Here is a 26,190-nt window from a genome sequence, read left to right on the forward strand (position 1 = left end):
AGATCCAATCCAATGGACCATATTGGATTGGCCCAATTCAATGTCTGAACTGTCCAATCTTTTCAAAATGGTTTTAGCTAAGATTGATTCCAACCCAAATCTGGTCCATTGACATCTGTATTTTTAATGGACCAGATATTGGTTCAATCTGACCCAATCCAATATGGATGTACCAGGTCCAATCGAGTTCGGTAAATACTTTGAACCATTAAGTCTGGATTGGTCCAATTCAATGTCTTATTGGTCTGTCCAATCTGTTCAAGTTGATTTTGATTTAGATGGGGTTCAATACATGCTTTGAACCATCAAAGATGACTTTAACCACTGGATCTGCAGCCCTTGTCCAAGGATGTAGAGGCTGAGCACGTGACTCTACAGAACTCTCCCCTGTCAATTTCTTATTTGAAGGGCTGTCAATAGGTTGGGTCTGGGTAGAACAGGAACCGACCTGACAAGAAATATCAAGGATTCAGAATTGAACCAGACCCTATAGGGTCTGTAATTTTAGAACCAGAACCAAATCGATCATGTCTAAGTTGATTTGAGACTGGATAGAACTGGTTTCAAATCGATAATAAACAGGACAATAGATTAGGAATCAGAACTGATCCATTGACATAGATATTGGAACCAGAACCGGCCCAATGGGATCGGGGTCCATCGGGTCAGACCTGACCCATTGGCAGCACTACCTATTTGTTTCAATATGGACCTCCAGCCCTTATTGGGCATGGACAGCAAACACACCTAAAAGAGGATCAAACTACTTTTCCATAATTGACTTAAACGGTCTTTCCAAATGTGCCACAAAATGCTTGCACCCAGTCGTGAAGGCGCCAATTAGGCCTAGAATCCACCCTCATAGAAGGGCTAGAGGCAGACCAAACTGAAACAGCCAAACAGGTGTGGTAGCAGGAAAGTGAAGAATAAGTGGTTGGTGAACATCAGAACATCCTCCTTAGTCCCTACCATGGGCACAGAGAGCAAAGAGGATCTAAATGGGCATGGTGCCGTGCCAATTCCAACAGTACAGGAAGAGCATGAACTAAGCATCTCCGCAGGAAACAATGAACCCTAGGAGTATGAGGTATGTGTTTGACCCGTCAAATTCAAAACTATTTCCAGGTAAATATTGCTAAAGGTAAAAGCAGTGTGACCATTTGAATTGTGACTTGTGAGGAACATATGAGGATAGCAGCTGGTAGGCTGAAGGTAAGTAGTGAGACGGCCATGGCCCATGGGTGGTCAACTTTCCAGATTAAAATTGTCATCTCATCAATGACATTTGCATTTAAATGTATATCCCCTGTTATGTCTTTTCACACTCCAAATTTTGATTTATGTAGTCTGGTCTAGTGGGTCGGGTCGGGTAAAGTGGTAAACCCGATCATTCTTTGAGTCGGATTTAGTTGAATCAATCCTCTACCAAAGCCCAAACCTGATCGGTTCATATTGGTAACATGCATAACTCTTCTAAATATAGCCTTGGCTCACTTAGGCAAGGAAAAAGTCCTTTCCCTAAACATAGCCTTAGGCAACTATTTAGGATAGGTATTTGTGGGACGACGGGGAAGAATCAGGCTTGAGCAGAACCCACGTGCCCATCCTCACCCATCATCCACATCTATCTATGCATTGCTTATGGGGCTGTGACTGTGAGTGCTCCCGATTAACCTGATAAAATCAAACCCATCTGAACTTAATAAAAAGGGGTATGGCTTCTGAGCAGGAAAGTAAACGGATTGGATTTAGCAAAATCCAAATCCCATCCGACCTAGAAGGGAACCCAAAATCCTATCGGACTCGGATTGCAATTGGACTTAATCTGACTTCATTTCATTTCATTTTTTTAAATAAAGAATTATGAGGAGCCCGGATCATATTTCAAAAAATTAATCCGACTTAACCCAAAATCCCATCTGAACTTACTCCAACTTCATATTTCAAAAAATTAATTATTTTTAACTTATATATACATAATAAATTAATATAAATATGAAATGTTAAGTTTATTATAGTAGTAGGGATCCGTGCGATGTATGAGGAGTCCGGATCTCCTGCCCACGAGAACCCTGCCTATGTTTATTGCAATCATACATGGAGAACATCTCATCCTCTGCATAGTATTATGTAGGGGGAGATATTCCCAATTCATGGGGAATGGTGTATTGTGAGTAGGCATGAACAGGATTTTTGTGGGCAGGAGATCCGGAGTCATATAGAGCGTTAATAAGCAAAATTACTGCTTAATTTTAATGATCATTCTCCGGTCTTCACTGTGGCAACAAGAAAAATGAATGATGCTTAATTCTCATACATTAGCAATTTTCTATGCCAACAAGAAACTTATTTACCCAAATGTGATGAGGGTATTTTTATCCTAGGAAATTATTCGCTCAAGAATCATTCTTTTCCATAAAACCCATTAATTGAATGCTAAATCACAAATATGGTATTTTTTTAAGTCCTTTTTCGTAACCCATCAACTTATCCACCCTCCATCAAGGTTCTAAATATCGATTTAACCGATACACTGGTAGGGGCGCACCAAGTGATATCGATAATATTTTTTTACTTTTTTTCTTATTTTTTTCAAAACTAGTTCAGGGGGCCGGTTTAAGGCCACCCCTGAACCGATCAGAACCTCGACACACTCTCTGTAGGGGCGTATTGGGGAGCTCCCGAAATGATACGTATCGGCCGATAGAGGCCGATATGTATCGATACACTCCTGTGCTTCATTCTTGATCAGGGGAGATTCAAGTCGAGCCAAGCCGAATAGTATGAGGCTCGAGCTCGGCTCACCAAGGTAGTGTAGGGCTCAAGCTCAATTCTAGCTAGAACCTTGAGCTCAAGCTCGACTCGAGTAAAAAATCGTTAAGCTCGAGCTCGATTTGAGAAAAAATGTTTTATAAAAATAAAAAAATTATATATAAAAAATATATTTTATTTCATATTTAAAAAATTAAGAATTATAATATTTTTATTATATATATATTATTTTCTATACTTGTTGGTAAATAATATATATATTATTCGAGCTCGACTCGAAGCTCGGTTGAAACCGAGCAAAGCCAAGCTTTTCACGAGTCGAACTCGAGTAGCTCGTGAAGAGCTCGACTCATGGCCACCCCTATTCCTGATTTAAGCCTCAACTACTTATCAGGCAAGCAGTCACAACCAAAGACCTATCCACAACTCTACGCTACAATAGTTCGAGAGTCAAGACATTTACCAGCAAGCCATCTGGTAAGAGATCCTTTTTGGTGTTTTGGCTGCAGATGCTTTCAACTTTACCAAATACCCCCTCACTTTAATTATGAACTAGTGGAGGGGCCCTTCTTCGCAGGGGGTGGAATGGAATTGTAACATTGCTATTTGGTACATTAAAAAAGATAATGGTTTCTTAATAAAAAACTTGCAATTATAAGTATTCAAGTCTTGAAACTTATATAAAGACTTAAAAGAGACCATCATGTGCTCATTTTTTAAATATTCAGCAAAGCATATGATATAAAAGAATACGATCATACAATGATAGTTCTGAGTTCTACTTCATAGCTGTCCTTTGCTTCACATCAAGAACTCTTAGTTGACCTAGATGGTAGGATCATTTGACCTAGGAATCATCCAAGCAACCAATTCCATTTTACCCCAAACCTAGTCCTTAGCAAAAAATCGTTGAATCAGTCAATGGCTCATTGACCCGAGCGATTGAATCGTCGACCCATCAACCCGTTCAACAGTTTTTTGCCATTTTTTATTTTTAATTATTTTTAATTTTTTAATTTTTGTTGTTAGAACGGGCCATCCGCTCGAACCGTCGACTTGGAAACCGATGGCCATAATGGTTCCGTTTCTGAGTCGTTTTTTTCTAGATGCCAATAATTAAACGAAATAACTTTGTAGTCATAGTCATGGGAATGGTAGACATTGCAAGGGATTCCAAAACCTTGAAAGATAAATCCAAAGTGACCTTAAACATAGAAAAAAAATTGGTAGTAAATCTATCAAACTAGAAAAACCAAGGAAAAAATCAGAAAATCGAATCCAAAGTTCCGCTTTGAGACGGAACTAAACATACATGCAACCAAAGAAAGAGACAAAGCAGATCGTCTTGTAAGAAAAAAAAACATTGCACAAGAAAATTCAAAGAAAAAACAAAAGGGAAGAAATAAAATGGTGGTAAACCCTAGACCGTTTTAGAGGATCTTGAAGAAGAAAACCAAACACACAAAAAAAAAGTAGAAAATGAAAAAAAAAGAAAGATATCGCACACGATCGAATAAAGCCCACAGTAGAAGAAAACTTTGAATAATGAAAATCCAAAAATGGACAAACATTTTGACCCAAGAACCGTCTAGGCAACTGGTTCCGTTTTACCCCAATCCCGGTCATTGGCCAAAAGCCGTTGAATTGGTCAACGGCCCATTGACTCGAGTGGTCAAACCATTAACCTATTCAATGGTTTTTGGCCATTTTTTAATTTTTGCTGCTAGAACGGGCCGTTCATTCGAACCATTGATCCAAAAACAGGTGGCCAGAACGGTTTCATTTTCTAGTCATATGAGTCGCACACTTGAATGACATAACATGCATGATACTGCTTAATGGACAGCACACACTCAATTTTTTGCCTGTAATTTTTGTTGTCAGAATGGGTCATCCGTTCGAACCAGACATATGAACTGCTGTTTTTTAATTTTTTTTAATTGGGAACTGTCTAGGCAACCAGTTCCATTTTACCCCAATCCCGGTCCCTGGATAAAAACCATGGAATCAGTCAACGACCCATTGACCTGAGCGATCGAACCATCGACCTGTTGACCCATTCAAGGGTTTTTGGCCATTTTTTTATTTTTGTTGTTAGAACGGGCCATCCGTTCGAACCAGACGATCGAACCCTCAACCCAAAAACTAGTGGCCTGAACAGTTCCATTTTTGGATCGTATGAGTCACACACTCGAATGACACAACACATATGATACTGCTTAATGGACCTCAAACACTCAATTTTTTGCTTGTAATTTTTGTTGTCAAAACGGGCCGTCCATTCGAATCGGACGGTCGAACCGTCGACCCAAAAACTGGTGGCCGAAACGATTCTATAATTTTTTTCTTGTAATAATTGTTGTCTGAACGGGCCGTCCGTTCAAATTGGATGGTCGAATTGTCGCTGACATGTTCAATGGTTTTTAGCCTTTTTTATTTTTTATTTATTTTTTGTTGTTAGAACGGGTCGTTCGTTCAAACAGGACAGTCAAACCGTCGACCTAAAAACCTGTGGCTAGAACGGTTCCGTTTTTGGATCGTATGAGTCACACACTCGAATGACATAACACGTATGATACTACTTAATGAACCTTACACACTCAATTTTTTGCCTGTAATTTTTGTTGTCAGAAGGGGCCGTTTGTTCAAATCGAACGTTTGAACCATCAAACCATCAACCTGAAAAGCGAGTGGCAAATAAGATATATAACATTCGTTATATTTGTTTCTTGTAATTTGAGATTTTTCAATGAAAAATCTTAATATATATATATATATTAAAGGGAGATACTGCCATTTGGCGAAAGAGGAGACCACCCCTTTCCCTTTAATAGATATACTAGCAGAGGGACCCTGCTTCGCAAGGGCTGGAATGGAACCATCGACTCGTTGATCCGTTGACCCGGTCTTTGGCAAAAAACTATTGAATTGGTCAATGTTCCATTAACTCAAGCGGTTGAACCGTCAACCTATTGACCCGTTCAACGTTTTTTGGCCATTTTTTTAATTTTTTCATTGGGAACCATCCAAGCAACCGGTTCTATTTTATCCTAATCTCGGTCCCTAGCAAAAAATCATTAAATCATTCAACAACCCATTGACCCAAGCGGTCAAACTGTTGACCCGTTCAATGTTTTTTGGTCATTTTTTTTTTAAATTTTTGTTGTCAGAATAAGCCATCCGTTTGAACTAAACAATCGAATCATCGACTCAAAAACCGGTGGCCAGAACGGTTCCGTCTTCAGGTCGTATGAGTCACACGCTCGAATGACATAACACGTATGGTATTGCTTAATGGACTTCAGGCACTCAATTTTTTTCCTGCAATTATTTTTGTCAGAACGGGTCATCCATTTTTCTTTTAATTGGGTACCGTCCACTCGTCCAAGCAACTAGTTTCATTTTAATTGGGTACCGGCCAAAATGGTTCCGTAATTTTTTGCTCATAATTTTTTGTTGTTAGAACGGGTTGTCCATTCGAACCAATAGTCGAACCGTCGACCCAAAAACCAGTGGCCACAACAGTTTCATTTTTGGGTTGTATGAGTCACACGCTCGAATGACATAACACGCATGATACTATAGACCTCACAAACTCAATTTTTTGCTTATAATTTTTGTTGTCAGAACGGACCGTCTGTTCGAATTGGATGATCGAATCGTTGCCCTGAAAACCGGTGGCAAGAATGGTTCCGTAATTTTTTTCTTATAAATTTTGTTGTCAAAACGGGCCATCCGTTCGAACTAGATGGTCGAACCGTCGGTTGTCAAAATGTTATTAACAACATTTATCAATAATAGTAAGTAATTATACCATTTAATTAAATAATCATTGATGATAGTTTTAATAATATTATTTAGTTATTTTTAATATAAAAGTAAATATTAAATTTATGAATAGGATTTATTAACAATATTCATTAAATTAGTAGTTACCAAAATTAAAATAAATTAACGGTATTTATCAGTAATAGTAATTATAATATTTTATTAAATAGTCAATAGCAATACTTTTAATAAAGTTTTTAATTATTTTTAATATAACAATAATTACTAAATTTGTTAACAGTATTTATTAATAACAATATTTATAATTTTAATTTGAAATAAAATTAAAGTAAATATCTATTTATTAACAATATTTATAATACAAGTAACTATTAATTATAATCACTAACTATATATTTATTAAATTACTGTAATAATCAGTAATTTATAACAATGCTTTTTTAATAACAGTATTTATAATTTTAAAGTAAATATCTAATTGTTAACAATATTAAATATTAATTATAATCACATTATATATTTATTAAATTACTGTTATTATTATAATCACTAATTATAACAGTAATCATCTTGTTGTACGGAGAGAGCATCCCAATATATATATAAAAGATATAAGATGCTGGGTCTTAAACTTAGCCATAATGCAAGAAAAATTACAGATCGATCGAATGCAAATAGAGACAACAACAAGGAACCGATCGACCTTGTTCCATTTGCCTCAAAATAATAATTAATCAAAAGATGGACTAGTGCCAATCTATATCATGTATTGGGTTATGATAACATAGTGAGTGATTCATATGATATGACAACATTAATTGACGATGGTATTTCTCATCTACCATCATAACTGATTTGTTTGAGAGTAGGAGAGTAGGAGAGGTCCTCCTAAATTTGTCTGATGGTTCAGAATAATTTGAAGTGATATGACTCACAACATTTACATACTACTCCAATTAGATTAATTAAGTACTACATCGTTGTCGTCTAAAGCTTTATCCCAAGTCCCAAGTCCCAACTATACTGTGTCAGTTAGACGTACGCCTCCTTAACTGACCCTCCTGAATCAGTTTGAAGAAGAAAAATCTAAAGATATCTTTTTTTTTGTCTGCCCCAACCCCAACCAACCCTTCCGGTCATTCAATTTATAACAGATTGCTTCTTCTCATTCCCATCAGTGAAAAAGATTAATTGTACCTATGATCGACCCTATCAATCAATCTCAGGCTGCAAAGCTAAGCTTTAGAATAAATATTTCTGTAGTCTGAAATTTGTTGTAGCTAGTGAAGCTTGAATACAACCTCAAATTAACCTCCTTGTCTCAACTCTCAAGAGGGAAAATATGACAATTGGATACAACTCAAATCTAGAGAAATTTTCCAAGTCTTGACACCAACAATTCCCCACTGGACTCCACAAGTCAGAACTCAGAAGCAAGTTTCTTCCTCGTAGTCAACAAGGTTGTCATGCTCTGCTCTGCTGGAGGAAGAATATCCAATTAATCTCACGTATGGCTAATGCTGACCCTAGCCAACGATTCACAAATCCATCAAAATCTAAGGGCATAAAGTGAAGTGTGCCATCACAAAATGCAAATGGCTCTTAAAAAAATCATTTTTTCTAGGCTGCCTCATTTTCTTCCATGTTTTCCACTTCTCTTCTCCGGTGCCACGTGTAACAAAACAAACAACTTTGGAGGCAACCGGCAAGATGCCGTTTATTGGGGGAATGAATGGCTTTTTAGGGAGAATGACTGTTCAGCCCATCTTAGAATTTTTAGCTTTATCATACAGGTGAGATGAATTCTGACCGTGGGTTGATGTCAAATTTATGGGCATGATGCCGTTTATTGGGGGAAGGGGGGCTACTAATAGACTAAGGGGCCTGTAATTTCATAATTCTACGGTGAGCTGCATTATATTTTTTCCATTCAAGTTAAAGACTTATACTCCACTAAGCCCCCAAGTTCCCGTTTAGGAGGGCACAGCTTCTAGTGTTGCAAGTTAAATTCAAAATTAAAAAAACTGTGAAGTCTGGTTTGATTTGAGGGAATAAGGGTTTGGAATGGGAATAGGAATGCACCATTCCAATTCCAACTGTTTGATTGGATGGATCAGGATCTCATTCCCATTCTTGATGGAATGGCATTCCCCCATTTGAGAGAATAGCCATTCCCTCTCTTCCCTTAGAAATAAAATCCCATTTCTGCTGATTTCAATTTACATTCCCATTCCTGACTGAACCAAACAAACTATGAGAATAGACCATTCTAATTCCAATTCTGATTCCAAAAGATTTTAATTCCAATTACGAACCAAACGGACCCTGAAATTGGTTTATATGAGCCAAAATATCGACTTTTGAGTAAAAACCAATTCGCTTTTTTACTTCATAACCTAAGGTTCGTCAAGGGCCTAGGCTGAAACCCAGTTCAACCCAAAAAATTTTAATTCCCACATTCGTAACAATGAATGGTTTGTATAAATCCAAAAAAGCAGATTCTGACTTTCTCGATAGCCATCACCTGGTGAGGACTGAGGAGGATCCCAATCGTTTTAAGTATATTTCATATTTCCTCATTCTTTCATCTCTAATCTTCGACGAAAGTGATGAGTTGTAGATGGATAATGCGCCATCACCATGGATGGTTGCCAAGAAATTTATGTACTACAAAAAACTTTTCAGTGCGATTCAGTGCGATATAGATACCATATATACCAGAAGGAAATACTGTTGACAATAACTTGTGCAAGTGTACATATACAAGACCTCTGCATCACAGGCACAGCACTTTTCAGTGTGAAACTTCAATGTCTGTTTAAATAGAAAACAATCTGGTACAACTTATATCTGAGACAGTACAACTGCATAGCCATTGTGAAACTTATTTATTTAGCGAAGGAAATAAAACCTCTGCATCACAATTCACAGGGCACAGCACTTTCAAGAGATACCCAATAGCTTCTTTATATCCTTCTGCACAATAAGATGAGATGCAGGGACAAAAGAAATACACCATCCATTAGATTATAACAATGTCAACAGGTAAATTAATGAAAAGTCGGTATCAACCCATATCAACATCTGCAAACAAAATCCAAGTTAACAAACGGATACTTAATTATATACCTCTATGCTAAGAGGAGAAGTCGTTGGAGCATATCGGTCGATCACATGCCCCTCTTTGTCAACCAGGAACTTTGAGAAGTTCCACTTGATGCCGTCTCCAAAAATCCCACCTTTGCTTGACTTTAAGAACTTGTAAATGGGGGCTGCATTTTGACCATTCACATCAACCTAATCCAAGAAAACAAAGCCAAATTGTTATAGTACCGTGGTTCCTTCTGGATATAGAATGTCTTTGCTCTCATTTCCAACTTTTGGAGGTTTTGGGGACGGCTATATTTTGTGGTCTTATCCAACTTACCCTTTAGATGATTGATACCAGTAACTTTATTTGTCATAGGCTCACAAGGACAAAAACCATAGACATACAGCGAAAAAAAGGAATTAAATACAGAACACAATGGTCTTTTACTTCACAACAATGTTAGTTTTCATTGTCTTTCTTGATGACTCATTTTCCAGCAGGGTAAACAGCAACTAAGCATACACGTTTCACTGGCATTGGCAATCACAGGGAGAGTTTTAAGCATAGGGAATGCGATGGAGAGAGCAAAGCATTGCAAAATAAGCTAGCACGAGAATTTGACCACGATTCTTGACAAACATTTATGTTTTATGTGATCAGGTTGACAGATGATTTGTTTGTACTTTGGAGTCAGTCTATTTAGGCTCCATTTGTTTGGATTGTGCAAATTGTGCACCCGGTTCAGTTTTGCATCCATTTGTTTGTAACTATGGTTTACACTCCTAACTGATCCAAAATTTGTACTTTTTGTCTCATTTGCACCACCTTTCTCGTACCTTAATTCTATCACATCATCTACCTGACTCCCAATCAAACAATCCTTCTATTTCATTTTCTTCCATATGAGGTGGAGACAACATCATTTTACTTTCTATTTTACTTCTTGCAAACAAATTAGGCAAAGTCAAATCTGAAGCAAAAGCAAACCAGAACTAACACTCAACGTATTTGCACTCCCATACATTTACACCAGTACAAATGATCACACTACAAGCTGAGCCTTAAGGATTATGACAAATTGATCTCTCAACTAAGAATATCACCTTTAGATTAAATAAATAAACCATGTCACTTGTGCTTCAAATTATAAGATTTGCTCATCTAGGTTATTTTATGATTTTTTTTGATAATGTATTTTATGATTTAAGATAGAACCCTGTTATTTTAATATTGCTCTTGGAGAGATAACATGGTAGGAGGTAAGATGTTTTCATTGCCTGGCAGTTGATGTCTGATGCCTGCAATCAGGCTAGTTTTTCTACTGGCACAAAATTCCCTTAGTGGTCCTATTCTAGTGATCTTATTCTCTTGATTACTCAGTCTAGCCACCAATTTCCTACCTCTTCACCCCTATGATAATTTCTAAAAGCCCTAACTAGTACACTCTTTTCCATTCCCCTACCTGTAACCCCCACTTCCATCAAAAAAAAAAGGAAAAGGAAAAAAGAAAAAAAATCAACTAAACCACTTTTGCTTCTTTCAGTGGAAGTTGAATACATAAATCTCATGTCCAATGGTTTCCACTCTTACTTAATACAGTTAACTGTCTATTAGTTTTTGAATCTCTTTCTGGATCCAGAGGCAGGGGATTTTTAGTTTATGCATACATAGGGCATGGTGAAGATAAGGAAAGTCTAGAAAATGTGTTTTTTTTTTTTAATGAGACTTTTTTGTTTCATGAATATGTCAGTAAATCTCTGCTAGAATTCAACTTGGGCTGTTTTCTATCAGATATCACTTCCAACAGTTGAACAATCAAACCATAACCTTACCAAAGACTAAATTGAAAACTAAACTCAGCCAATTCAATCAACCCTACCACAACCCAACTATGGTCAAAGTAGACCTGGATTTCAGAATGATATAAGAAAGAAGACAAATAAATAAGGACATAAAGACTACTGTTTCAATACTTGTATTCAAATGCTTTTACTCCTAACATAGTTCATGGTGCTGACAGAAATACTCTTGTGAGTTTGGACTTCAGATAAAATGCAGAATCTCATAATGTGATCTAATGGAGATCCTAGACTCCGCGTGGGGGTCTTCACATTCTATTTGTCACTATATTTGCAGTCACAAGAATATTTTTATCTAAGGTGTTTCCCCAAAAAAATAATGAAACTTTAGTAGTTGATTAAGATGACATGGGTAAGCTAATTGGATATCCAACACAATCTCTATCACAAATAAATTCAAACCAAGGGAAAAAGAGAAACCCGCTATTTGCTTGTAGTAGCCACTAGTCTGAAAACCACAGCAGCTTTGTCTGTCGAAACAAACCTTAAAAGATCTTTGAGCTCACCTTATCAAAGATTGGAAACTCAGCCTTGAATCGAGTGCAGGCAAATTCTAGTATCTGCTCATTAGTCCCTGGCTCCTGATGACCAAACTGATTGCATGGGAAAGCCAATATTTCCAGACCTGCACAAGAAACCGACAAGGCAAGATCATTTCAAAAGTAAAGAAATGAGATAAAATCCCTTTGTCTGTACAAAATTAGTATCCTAGAAAGCAACCAATGCATGAAAAAAGGAGTATGCGTTTATGTATGCAAACCATATGAAATAAGAAGTCAAAGGCCAGACCTTGATCTTTGTACTTCTCATATATCGTACTCAGCTCCGTGTAGTTCGAATTGGTCAATCCACTAAGGAACAATTAAAGAAAAGTTATATGAATAATACATGTGGGAGAAATTGTGTATATATATATATATATATATATATATATATATATATATATATCATTCTCTAAAATCCTAAGTCTAATTTGGATCAAACTCCAAAGAGAAGTGTTGAAATAATAACTAAAGAAACAAACAAGAGACTAAGATATACCACTGGGATGCAACATTGACAACCAAGAGAACCTTTCCCTTGTAAATGCTAAGATCCACATCATTTCCCCTAGCATCCTGCAAGTAAAAGAAAATCCAAAATGTAATGAGAAATATAAGTAGAGAAAATAAATAAAACAACGTGAAGAGCTGCACAAATACCAAAGACCAACATCATTAACAAAACTAATCACAACAGATTTCTGGATTTTTTTTTGTCTCCGTGTGTGTTAAGAGGAGGAGGGGGGGCGAGGGAGCCGTGAGACCAAATACCCAACTGAATCCAAATTCAGTTGTGAAGACTGAATCCAAATTCCCAGTAATGACCGTAATATATTTACGAATCAAATGAAAGAGCAGTTTCGGAAATTCAAAAGATAACCAACCCAGTAATACAAAAAACAGGCTTGAAGGGGAATATGGGGTGAGGCACAACCCTTTGTTATGTGAAGGTAAGACAATCTGTTGTTACTCCTATCGGACTCATCAATCCCAAGCTTCATCCAGAAGTTATAATATTAACAAACCCATCCCCTGTTACTGCTTCCCAACAGATCCTCATAGAATTCAAAAGCAGAGAGAGAAAAACCATGTAAGTAAAACAGCAGTAAATTTATCACAGACTAACAGGCTACATCAATAGCCAGAAATCCGTGCTAACAATGAAGAAAAGAGAAAAATGGAATTAGCAATTAAACAGCCCACCCCAAAATTCTGAAGTAGAGACAGACCAAATAGAGAAAAAGAAAAAAAAAATTACTAACATCACATAAAATTTTCAATTGAACAAAGAACCAGCACCGAACGAAAAGGCTAACCTTGACAGTGAAGTCGTGAATAGATCCTTGCTCCTTCTTCGATTGGCTTGCCATCGTAGAAGCTGAAAAAAGGACGGGTTTTGGGGAGAAAAAACTCAAAAAGATTGACACGATAGACTGCGGAACAACAGAAGCAGATAAAATGGGTGGCTTAGAATCGAAACAAAATTGCTTAAATATACCGAACGAAGCAGAGATGGTAGACACTACACGACTTCTGCAACTTAAAAGTGCGAGCTGAGGAAGACAAATGACAAAGCATAGAAAAGTCCGCAAGCAAGTGGAAGTGAAGATATGTTTCCGGAGTTCAAATCAAACCCCCACAAGACTGTGCCCCACAACGTCTCACAGAACATCTCCCCGCCGTGTATTGACAACATCTTTAAATGATGACATCATCATTTTTAATATCTGATTTGATCTCTTATTTCGGCTTTATTTCGATTATTTTGTAAAGAATCTAAAAACACGTGTCTGTTAAATATGTTTACGTAGAACATGACTGTCCACTACCGGTCTGTTCTACTTAACCTTGCTCTGTTAATTGTTGCGTTCACACTAGCCTTTGCCTACTCACCTACTCTTTTTTTAATGTTCAAATTTGAATTAAATTTGGATTGTGATTGGATATTAAAAAATTAATAAAATAAATTAAAGAAAATGACAATTATGCTGAGTCAGATTAAGGTTGTCAGATCCGATCTTATCAGTCGGCCAAGCCTTTTCGTTTTTATTAATTTTCTTTTTTTGGTATTTTTCATTTTGGGCTTGTTTGACGTGTTTTTCCGTGAGGTTTTTGATTATTTATAAATCAAGAAAACTAATTTTCAGTCTATTTACATTTAGCATACAGAATATCGTTAAAAGATGGAATGTTAAAAACACACGACAAGTTTATTTTGGACTGATTTAAAAAAGTTCTAAATAAAATTTTTCATATCTTTCGCATTTTATTTTCACGCATAAAAAATATTCATCTGCCAAATATACTTCAAACTGCTCAAACCTCTATGCAAAAATTCAATGTCTTTTGTCTGCCAAACTATCAGAAAATCTTGTAACGCGTTAAATGGGCCAAAAGGTCTGGTCAAAGCATTTGACCAAAAAATTTAGATATCTAGAAAGAATCTAACTACACTGGGTTGGAATTGGATTGCCCCCAAAAGGTAAACCCAAAGGAACCGTTTGAACATAAAATTTAAACATATAAAAAGAATTATGGCTGGACCATGATCCAATTTACAAGTGTCATAACACCATTTGATGTCCTTGGTAATAATCACATGTGACGTTTTACTTTGAATCTTCACGAGAAGGGGTATAAACAATAATCAATGGCAATGGTGATACGAACCAAGAAGGATGCATGAAGAAGATAATGTTTCTCTTTTAATATATTTATTCAATAGGCTAAATAGAGCTAATTATAATAGGGATACAATAGGGAGACAAGATCGGTGATCTAAAGAGGATACAATAAGGAAAGAAGAGAAGATAAGATATGTACAATTATCTCCTAGAAGCAAGGAAATAATGAAACTAATTTTGATAGAATACGCTAACATTCCCCCTCAAACTCAATATGGTAATGTATCAGTCATCTGGAGTTTGTCAACGAGAGCACGAAAGCGAAGAGGAGAGTGAGCTTTGGTAAATATATCTGCAAACTGATCTTGCGAAGGGACAGGAATAAGACGAACAGTATCATCGAGCATATGATGACGAATAAAGTGACAATCAGTCTCAATATGCTTAGTGCACTCATGAAATACGTCATTGTGGGCAATCTGTATGGCGCTACGATTGTCACAGTGAAGAGGGGTTGCAGATGAATGAGTAATTCCCATGTCATGGAGTAACCATCATAACCATAATAACTCGGAGGTAGTGTCAGCAAGAGTTCGATATTCAGCTTCAATTCTGGAACGAGAGACAACCGTTTGCTTCTTACTACACCAAGATATAAGAGAATTTCCAAGAAAGAAGTAATAACCAGTAGTGGAGCGTTTATCAGTAGGATCATCGGCCCAATCAGCATCAGAATATGCGATCAAATGAAGAGACGAAGAACTAGAATAGTGAAGTCCATGAAACAAAGTGCCCTTGACATAACGGATGATCTGAAGCACAACGGCATAATGAGTAGTGCGAGGGGCAGACATGAACTGACTCACAATATGGACAGCATACGCAATATCAGGATGAGTAACAGTAAGGTATACAAGACTACCAACTAGTTGCCGATATAAGGTGCAATCACTAAGAGGAGTACCATCAGTGACTGCCAAATGGACATTAGGCTCAATTGGAGTGGTAACAGTCTTAGTATCAGTGAACAGGGTCATATAAAGATACAATTGTAGAATAACGATGAAAATCACGAAGAAGAATGAAAGGTTTAGTGACCTTACCAGAGCGACAGAGTGAAGCATTAGAATGAGTAGGGTCGAATTCATCTGGAGGAATCAAGGGCTCAGAAGAAGGCAAAACTGGAGGATCCATAGCCAAGGTAGATGCATCAGGAGAGGTTGCTGGTTGTACAGTATTGTTAGAGCTATCAGATGAAGTAGTCGGACCTACAGGTAAATCATCAGGAAAAAAACGAGATAGTAGGATCAGTAAAGAAATGTGAAGATGTTGTGGTAACTCGAAATGGGGAGAGACTGGAAAATATTTTGTGTTCCCAAAATGTAACATGACGAGATATGCAAAGTCGTTGGGAAAGAGGATCCCAACACCGACATCCTTTATGTTCAATATCATACCCGAGAAAACAACATAAATGTGCTTTTGGTTCCAATTTGGTATGTTCATGAGGTTGTAATAGAACAAAACAAGCACAACCAAATACACGAAGAGACTGATAATTAGGGCAATGGCCATACAATTGTTCATGAGGAGAAATGTTACCAATAATAGGAGAAGGAATGCGATTGATGGTATAAACAACAGAGGGTTGCTTCCCCCAAAAAACGTTCAAGACAAGAGGAAGAGATTAAAAAAGTTCGAACAGTATCAAGAATATGCCTATGTTTTTTTTCTGCACGCCCATTTTGCTGAGAGGTACCAGGACAAGATCTATGAATGATAGTTCCATTTTGTGAAAGAAATTGGGTGATGATAGAATCTCTATATTCCATGGCATTATCAATGCAAAAAATTTTGATGATAGAGGAAAACTGAGTTTTGATCATGGTGGAAAATTGAATATAAATTGTTAGTAATTCAGATTTATTACGCATGAGATAAATTTATGTATATCGAGAGAAATCATCAACGAAGATCACAAAATAACGCGAACCACCCATGGTATTATGAGGCGAAGGGCCCAAAATATCAGAATAGATAAGATCAAAAGGTGCAAAAGAAACATAATCACTTATAGTAAAAGACAAAGCATGATGTTTTAAAAGAAGACATGAAACACAATCAAAGTCAGATGTTTTAACAGGACCCAAACATCCATTAGAAATTAAATATCCTAATTTAGAGGTAGAAATATGACCAAGACGAGAACGTCAGACACTAGAGGTAACAACAACAGCAAGAGATGGTAATTGAAGAGATGATAACTCAAACAGCCTCCCAACCTTACGGCCTGTTCCAATGATCTTCCTTGTCAGTGGATCCTACACAGTACAACCACGACTTGAGAAATGTAGTTCAAAACCAAGTTCACATAATTGTCCAACATATATAAGATTTAGAGATAATTTAGGTACCAAAAAAGTGTTAGGAAATGACAAACGAGATGTTAAAACAGTGCCTCCACTTTTGACAGTTAAGGTGGAACTATCGACAGTATGAACAATTGGTGCAATAGAATGATGTGACTTGGAAGTAAACAGTGATGAATTGGATGTCATATGATTGAAACAGACAGAATCAAAATACCATGATAAGGTAGTACTTTGAGTGACAGACAAGACTGAATTAGAAGGCATACCAGAATCAAGTTGGATCTGGTGAAGAAGAGCTTGGAGTTCTCTAAGAGAAAATTTTAGAGAGGTGTTATCAGAAGAATTCTCTGTGGCAACAGCTGTAGTAGAACTCGAAGCCTGATAACCCATGGATGAGGACTTCTGTCCAGATGGATTTTTGGCTTGCAAGCGGCGACACTCAGAAATAGTGTGACCAGTCTTCTTGTAGTAATTGCAGAAAGCCCGTTTAGAAGATTTAGTTGAAGAAGTAGCAGGCGTACCCGGAGTAGCAAGAACAGAATCAGTAGATAATAAGGATCGCTCATCTCGGAGTGTTTTTAGGCGAGTTTCTTCAAAGAGAAAATCTTTGATCACAACTTCAAGAGAAGGCAATGGGCTACGCTGATAGGTTCATACTCATCCCTGAGAGTCATCAGAAGATGCCAAACACGTTGGCGATCGCAAAGCTTGGAATAAGTATTAGCTACAGAGGTACTACCTCATTCAGGTTCACACTGTGCTAACTGATCCCAAAGAACTTGTAATTCAGAGACATAGTTGTGAATGGTCTGTTCAGGTTGCTGCTTCATACGGCGAAGACGCCTATAGAGCTGAAACTGATGCACATCATCAGAAATAGAATAACGAACTTGTAAGAAATCCCATACCTCTTTAAGAGAGTCATATCTGCGAAATTCCAACTTGATGCTTGCAATACAAGTATTGCGAAACCAGGTCAATATTTGATGATTTTTCCCGTCCCATTTTTCTACTCGTTCAACAAATTTATCCCCTGTTTCATCAGCAATTTTAGTATGTTTGAGAATCTCACCTGTCACATATTGCCATAGAAGACGTCCATTGAGAAAACTGCACATCTCCTAGGACCATAAATCATAATTTGAGCCATCGAAGGTAATAGTGATGGGATGAGAGATATGTTGAGCAGCTTCAGACGAATCCATGAGGAGAAACACAAAACTCTGGAGCAACGCAAATCACGGGAAGAGAAACAAGGCAGACCTGGGGCTCTTGCTCAGGCTCAGGCTCAGACCCGTGTTCCTTTTCTTGCTTATGTTACTGCCTGGGGTCTTACGCTTAATGCCTAGGTTGGTTCAGATCTGACTGTTTTCTGAAACAGTGGCTTACTACGAGACCCACCGATGAGTGACCTCTTGTTCGGGTCGGGCTTGTGTTGCAGCTAGCATGGGGTTGTTACTGCCCTAGAGTCTATTGCTGCTGAACGACACGGAGGAGGTGGGCTACAACAGGGAAGTCGGGTTCGTCTGGCTTAAGGAGGAAGAACGCAACACATTATTGCCTTCGTGGAGAACCACCAGATGAAGAAGCTGATCGGCGTCAAGAGTAAGAAGCTCCTGATTCGGGTTGGGTCACCCTCTGGGATATCTACCTCGATGACCCTACTTCCGATGATCTCGTTCGTCGGTCATTGGTCTGGTAGCAGAGGATCCAAGTTTGCAGCCAACCGGTGCAAAGCAGAGGAATCGTTGGTCTGGTCGCGGACTTGGAAGACAGAGGACAGAGGATCCAAGCTTGTTCCGTAGCCAACCGGAGCAGAGGAGTCATCGGTTCCGTCGCTTTGGTCGCAAACTTGGAAGACGGAGGATCCAAGCTTTAGTCGTTAGTTCCGTCGAGTTCTCTGTTTACCTCTGTACTGGGCGGCAGAGCAGGAAGACCCTTGCGAAACACGGATGAGAATAACAACTAGGCGCTCTTCGTGATTATCCTCGAAGTTGGATCGACAAGCTTCCATGCACCAGATGGCAACCTCCAGATTACCCTGCTTCTACTTTCGGGCTTGAAGAAGAAGAAGCAAATAAGAATCTCAGTTTTCTGCGTGCACCAGAAGTCGTGTATAGGACAACGATCATGACGAGCGGTTATGCAAGGGAGCTAGCCTTCAACCCGAGGTGCTACGATAACCGGTGCAACGACAGTGTGCACTCATGAGAGGGCACCGATGAAGCTCAAGTGGAGGGACGGATCCGATAAAGTATCACAGGCTCTGATACCATGATACGAACCAAGGAGGATGATACAAACTAAGGATGGATGAAGAAGATAATAGTTTCTTTTTTAATATATTTATTCAATAGGCTACAACTCTATTTATAGTAGAGGTAATTATAATAGGGATAGAATAGGGAGACAAGGTCGGTGAGCTAAAGAGGATACAATAAAGAAAGAAGAGAAGATAAGATATGTGCAGCTATCGCTAGAAGGAAGGAGATAATGAAACTAATTTTGATAGAATACACTAACAAATGGTATTCTCGACAGCATATCGGAAACTACACCAATTCCTCAACATCTAAAAGTCACTCAAAACGAGATCGTAAAGAACTAACTATACACAACCGACGACACTCAACACCCATAATAGAAAGCTCACCGGAACACCCAAGTGTCAAGTGTGTATGTGCATCTGATCTACATTCTCACAACATACTATCTGTCCTTGCAGGCAGGCGCCGAAAGAAGTTGATTGTCACCGACGGCAACTTATGGCGGAACCTTGGGTGTCTCATCCAATATATTCCGATCACAACCGCCACCACCTGAAAAGGTGTCACATACAACACCAGTGCTGCTATGAGACAGAACAGGACGAAGATTGCCGTGGCGCGTGGATCCCTCCAGCTTAGCAATGCCTGAACCCTCTCTCCCTGGGTTGCTATGTCCCCAACAACCGTCTGTACCCTTCCTGCCACACTCCTCAGCCTGTCATACCTCATTCGCACCAGCTCTTGACTGCGAGATGTTGGGAATGTATCAAATTCCTCGTCAAGCTCATCAGGATTCAACCCCTCGGCACAAGATATCCGTGTGTTCATATGTGGGGGATAACGCGGCCGGTACCGGAAATTCCATAAGCCTATGAGAAACATGTACAAGAATACAGTTGGAAGTATCAGTTCTGGGAAGCAGACAAACATCACATAGAGCACATGCACAAGCACAGTGGTGATTGGATTCTTCCACATATAGACATCTCCGAACCATTTACCAACTGCAAGCAAACCCGAGAAAACTGCAACTATTCGAAAGAAATTTGCCTTGCTGCGCCTCATGCTCCACATATGGGAATCCACATCAGACATATACTCCACCACCTCCTTCCGAAGTGGGGGCTCTGCCCTGCTCAGACGTGCTGCCACAATGTTCACAGCCTGTTGACGCAGCATGTCAAGCTGCATTATTGTTAATGGCCGTATATAATGCATCTTCGGCAACAATGGCCGTGAGTATATAAACATCATGTTCATCGTCGACGTGCATGAAAAACGTATCGCCAGATGCAACTCCCCCATTTTCTTAACACCTGAAGGGTGCAGGACTAGCAATGGGTAAGAGTGTGTATACACTCGACCTGCCTCGAGTGTAGATATTCGTATCCTTACTTTCCCGATCTTGCTATCCTTGTTACCACCACCATCTGTACCCTTTTCCCCTAGTTGGCTGTTGTCGAATACACCTACAATAAGAACTGTGGCTGGATCATACACCTCCCAGGTATACTGCTCGTTGTATTTTGGGGAAAGGCTGTTGATGGTACGTGTACGCACCCATTTATGGCCATACTTTGCTACACAGTATGTGTCTGATGTACCCTTTCCGTCTCTTGTCTTCATTGGGTGAAGCCCGTCTACATTCAGGATCCCAAGTTCCAGTACTCCAATTGATGGCTTCCATAGCTGCTTTGCTGTGGGACGAAGGTCACTACTATAGTGTGTCGACTCATCAAGCACGTGGTATCCGCCATCAAGACAGACACGGAGGTGGAGACGGCTGGAGAACTTATCGTTCTTCAACTGATCGACATCAACCGCAGCAGCTGGCTTTTCAAGGTGGAACCAACGGGTGTGGATAAGCCGATCATCTGCACGCTTTTCAATTGAGTTCAGAGGTATGATCACCCTCCCAACTAACTCATTTTTGTTTGGCCCAACACGATCTTCAACTGAAAGAACTAAATGATCTTCAAAGGGTTCAGCAGCAACAAGTAGCATATCCTCATTCCAGATTGGGCTCATCGTCCGGGCCTGAACAGTCTTTGTTTTTAACACCTGGTTGCCAAGCTGGACCTTAACATAAACCTCAGGGAAACGATTCTTCTCGGTTGGAATGACATCTTGTGCCTCTATAACATTAACACGTACATACCATAACCTTGGTGCATGGTAGACCTTGGAGCGGATGTATGTGGAGGCAGCTGCAGAGCTATCGGCAGGGGTCACTGCGTCAGAATGCCATGCATCAGGGAATGCTTCATCCGCTTGCGTGCCAATCCAGACAGCAAGCATCAACTCGCCTTTTGTCTTCTCCCCTTTCTTATCTTGAAGCCGGTACCACTCTGGAGCCAATGGACTATCTGGGGGAACTCTAATAGGTACCTCATTGAGGTCAAACATGACAATGCCAACGAAATCATCTTTCACAAGATCCTTGTCCTTGACCACAACTTCCAGTACAAATGATTGCATCCGGTCCCTTGCAAAGGCAAACACCTCATTCCATTCGGGGTTTTGCTTTTTCTCAAAGTGCCTTGTAACTCCCTTATAGTTTCCAACCTTGACTTCCACATATGGGTCAAGACTTCCTGTAATGTCCATGGTTGGAAGCTCCCGGGCCTTGACAACTCGTACAAAAAGGAACTGCATCTGCTCCACTAGGTCATAAGTGCTAGCAGGCTTATCTGCACGTATAACACGGCCACCAACAATCTGTCCCCCTCCAAGGAATGGACTGGTCTCTTTAAGTGCATAGTCAACAGGTTGGGATGCTGTTTCCGAATGCATCCTAACAATTTTTACTGGTTGTGGTTGTTCAGCTTTCATCTCATCAACAGTGTATTTCACTGGTTCGGTCACTGGTGCCGTAGAATGTTGTTTCTGTTGGTGATTCTGATTAGGGAGGTGATGGAAAGTGCGTCTTGACTCGGCTTTGTCATTGGAGAGTGGATTTGGAATTGAATCTGCAACTGATTGAGCTTGTGTTGGGCGTGATTCAGAAAGTGGGATGGCTTCCATTGCAGGAAGAGGGTTTGATGATTTTATGGATGGATCATCAGTGATGTACACTTTCAGACCAAGCTCTCCTTTCACACGAGAAAATATGCCACGCTTTTCTAAAGGGTAATGCAAGACAACAGCATCAGAGTAGGGGACAAATGATGTCCCAGTGAGACGGACCTTCCCAAGGAAGGATCTAGAGTGGGTGGCTTTTATGTTGTTATAAACATAGGCATCCAGAGAAAGGTCCTGGATGTTGCTCGGGTCAGAGATATTGAAATAAAAGCTTTCATTCCAAACAGGATTAAGATCTTTTTCTTTGGTGGTGGTACGGAACCTCTGGCCATCAAAATGGAGCTCAACAAAGGCATTGGATGAGCCCTGCCCATCTTTGGGTATCAGGTTGTGGGCACTCACCACTTCCACACCTAGTTTTAAGTTGCTCATGGTGGATTTGTTTCTTGTCTCAACTTTTTATGCTATCTACAGCTGCTCGGAAGGGCCAGTGATGGGATTATTGACTGGCTCAGAAAGATATAATTGGAGACTGCTGGCAGCTGAAACAGAGAAAACAAAAATTTAGTGATATTAACCAGTCAAATGCAAGGTAACTGGAACCGGAAAGCAAACAATTGTGGAATTGGTTAAGTAATAAAGGTGGTTTTTTTCATTGAAATAAAAAACAACGTGAACAGTACACAAAGCAACTAATTAATTCAAATGTGAGCAAATGGAAAGTGCAGTCTACATGGTAAACACCACAGACAAAACATTGTATTTCATAGAAAGTATTGAAAATTAAAATGCAGTCTACACTATCAATTCTGATGTGAATACCATGTAGAGAGCTGTTTTTTATCAGCTTTAGCAATCAAAGGCATTTTACTAATGTAGCATACAAAACCATGACACTGGTATTTCTTCTTGAAGCCATTCAATTTGAGCCCTTTGAGAAGTTTTTCAGAACCCCTCAGTCATAAGGGAATCACCTCAGATGAGCCCTCATGGACATGGGGGAGAACTAACTAGTTATTAGTTATTATGACAAAATGGTATACAAAAGAAAGTACTCCAAACTACCCAGAGAGGGAGAATTATGCATGAAACTTCAAGGTTCTCCAGCATTTTGCAGCACATATTTCAGTTTTGCAATTGAGACTGTTAACACCATGATTCAATTCTCAATGGCATGCTTTCCTATAACTATTTCTAATTTGGTACGTTAGAGAATCAGAGAAAAGCTTTATTGCTCAATGGTTGTCCAGAAAACAGATCATAGATACTATCCCCAGCTAAAATAACTTGTACACTGAAAAGAAAATTACCAGTTTCAGGTGCCAGATAAAATAGGTCATAATTCAAGAATTAATAACTGGTGAAAAGGTATATGATTATGCAAAATAAAATTGCTAAGATGACCAATATGACAAAGTAAATTGTACATGGTGTAAGTCTTTTATCCAGCCCCCAGTAGCCAAACTAAATTGCTAATATGACCCCTTCGTATTTTATTAATATTTTTCAAATAAACACCTTACCTAAAAAATAAGTCAAACTATACAAATCAATACCAAACCCTCAGCGAAACTATTGCTAATGATATATAAAAGAAATGCAAGACTCGCCACATAGAAGAAAAGCTACAAATAAGAATAAAAAGAGATGAAAACTAAATTAGCAAATTTAAGGGGCAAAAAAAAAAAAAAGCTATTTTCATAATTAATAGATCAAAGACGCATCATGACAGACTGGATCCTACACTATTATTTGAAAAATGGTTGAACAGTAACAGAGTCTATCTCCTACACGTCTCACCCACTAAACTCAGATGCAGCAGATACAGTGATTAATGGAAGTTGTTAATCACTAAAAACATGGGCCATCAAGATAAAGAATATACCTAGGTGAACATTTAGAACAAATGGATTAAAAGGAGATACTTGGCTTTTCTCTGTCAAAAAAAAAAAAAAAAAAAGAAACTTAAGAAAGGCGCATGCTAACAAAAATCCAATCTGCAATTAATTGGCAAATACCAACCACAAACTTGGACATAACGTATTTTATCCATTTCCAGTAACAGTTTTGGGTATAGATGAGCAAAAAAGAGATAAAATGAACAAAAGTAAAATCAAGGTCCCCACTCCATTTCTTTCACTTCTATATTGTCTGTCAATTTTTTCCATGAAGTTAAAGTATACTTTCATTCATGTATATGACAAAAATTATCTTCATCTTCAACCCGCTAAGCAAGCTTCTTGCAAATCCAGGAAAAAAAAAGGATGATCCTTTTTCAAACCATCATCTAAACTCTCTCAGACAGAGCTCCAACCTAGAGGGAAAAACAAAGATAAAATAAAAAAGGAAGAGAATATAAAAATAAAATAAAAAATAAAAATAAAAGAGACATTCTATACTTTTGACATGAATCACTTAAAGCAAATTCCACGAGCATAAACTTAATTAGGTTAATTCGGCCAACTATACAAAAGAGAAACCAGAAATTCCAAAGATCACATCCTGAAGCCATTAAGAGCAAAAGAAGGGAAAAATTTTCACCTTTTCAGTAATTCTGTTAAGGTCTAGCAGATCATAATCGAAAATCAAAACGAGTGAATGACAGGGCTTTGTCTTTTCCGGATTATTTAGTTAACGAAGAAAATATGAGTTTCCAGTGTTTTGAAAGTAAAATAGAAAAGAAAGAAGAAAAGGGGAAAAAAAGAAGAAGAAAGAAATGCATAACAGAAAACAAAACGATTTCTCGTGGAGCTCTCAGCAAAACACAGGAAACCAAACTGCAGAGGAGTGAACTGGCTTTGACATAACATGATCTCTCTCAACTAATGTTTCATAGTTTCTTTAATTTTAAAGATCCTTATTTACAGAAGAACTAATCGAACATCGACTTGTTCAAGTTTCAGAGGTCAAACTAAACCGATTAAAGGTATGGAAAGCTTCGTTCTATAACCATCTTAAATTCAATAAACATAAAACTAATGATCAACGAAGCATGCTTTCAAGACTCCACGTTAACGAACATACAAAAACACAAGATTCAGAAAGAGCAAGGCCTTTGAGCTTACTGGTCAAACATTAACGGAAAGGATGAAGAAATTTAAAAAAGAGTCACCTTTATTCACCAAAGTGCTCGGATATCATCCCGTTTCTTCAGATAAATCTCGGAAATAAGTTCATCTACAGATTGATTTATATATATATTTTTTTGTTCTGGTAGTTTAAGCAAAAAGAAGGAACCTGTCACAGAAAGAAGGAGAAGTGCGGAGCCACATAAGAGAAAGAAGATACGGAGAAGAGGCGAAAAGAGAAATGAAACCCTAGGAAATGGTTCTGCTTCTGCGATGGTTGGCAGAGAGAGAGAGAGAGTCGTGTCAAAAACGGGAAAGATCAAATTTCAGTGCAAACAAGGTCTTCTATTGCAGTGGTCGTGGTGGTCGTGGTTGTCCTTCCTAGTCCAGTCATGGACCTCCCTCCCTCCTTTTTATTTTGTTTTAAATTGAAGGGTATATTTCTGGTAAGTAATCACTAATTTGCGTAATGAGTAATTGCAATTTATATATTTCCATTCCAGTTTTTCGACTCTTCCATTTTCTTTCTATAACCGTAAACTGTAAATGTGTTTTTAATTTCATATTGAAGTAGCGTAGTGAAATGATATTCTGAGTGGGTAACAGATTACTTAGCAGTCACGCCAGTCGCCACCAACGGCTCGTTCTCAAGTCTGAAGAGTCTCAACGAAAGAAACCGTGTGTCTATTCTTTTTGGGTAGCTGCTGCTCATGTCATCAGTCATCTCTTTTGAATGGAAATAGCAGAAACGCCGCACAGGACGCCCGTTGTTCGCTGCGGTACGG

At 38.5% G+C, this 26,190-nt stretch overlaps 2 protein-coding genes across 4 annotated transcripts; both read right to left on the reverse strand.

Moving 5' to 3' along the window:
- Positions 1–9,276: 9,276 nt before the first annotated feature.
- On the reverse strand, positions 9,277–13,766 carry LOC148879958 (putative phospholipid hydroperoxide glutathione peroxidase). Of its 2 annotated transcripts, XM_088961748.1 has the most exons (7): positions 13,552–13,766; positions 13,370–13,431; positions 12,553–12,629; positions 12,301–12,362; positions 12,018–12,136; positions 9,691–9,858; positions 9,277–9,537 (listed from the first exon to the last, which is right to left on the reverse strand). In XM_088961748.1, exons 2-7 carry the CDS (start codon positions 13,421–13,423, stop codon positions 9,505–9,507), a joined length of 513 nt encoding a protein of 170 aa, XP_088817874.1. In that variant the 5' UTR covers positions 13,424–13,431; positions 13,552–13,766; the 3' UTR covers positions 9,277–9,504. The 2 variants fall into 2 exon arrangements, with proteins under 2 accessions (XP_088817874.1, XP_088817873.1); XM_088961747.1 differs by having other exon boundaries at positions 13,370–13,766.
- A 5,760-nt stretch (positions 13,767–19,526) lies between these two features.
- Positions 19,527–25,851, reverse strand: LOC148879959 (multiple C2 domain and transmembrane region protein 7-like). Of its 2 annotated transcripts, none has more exons than XM_088961744.1 (2): positions 25,450–25,851; positions 19,527–22,879 (listed from the first exon to the last, which is right to left on the reverse strand). In XM_088961744.1, the coding sequence occupies exon 2, from the start codon at positions 22,767–22,769 to the stop codon at positions 19,749–19,751; it is 3,021 nt and encodes a 1,006-aa protein (XP_088817870.1). In that variant the 5' UTR covers positions 22,770–22,879; positions 25,450–25,851; the 3' UTR covers positions 19,527–19,748. The 2 variants fall into 2 exon arrangements, with proteins under 2 accessions (XP_088817870.1, XP_088817871.1); XM_088961745.1 differs by lacking the exon at positions 25,450–25,851 and adding an exon at positions 24,223–24,261.
- Positions 25,852–26,190: the final 339 nt, after the last annotated feature.

The sequence above is a fragment of the Nelumbo lutea genome, chromosome 1 (genome assembly GCF_056320005.1).
Source record: "Nelumbo lutea isolate HS-2025 chromosome 1, American lotus-T2T, whole genome shotgun sequence".
Taxonomy (NCBI): Eukaryota; Viridiplantae; Streptophyta; class Magnoliopsida; order Proteales; family Nelumbonaceae; genus Nelumbo; species Nelumbo lutea.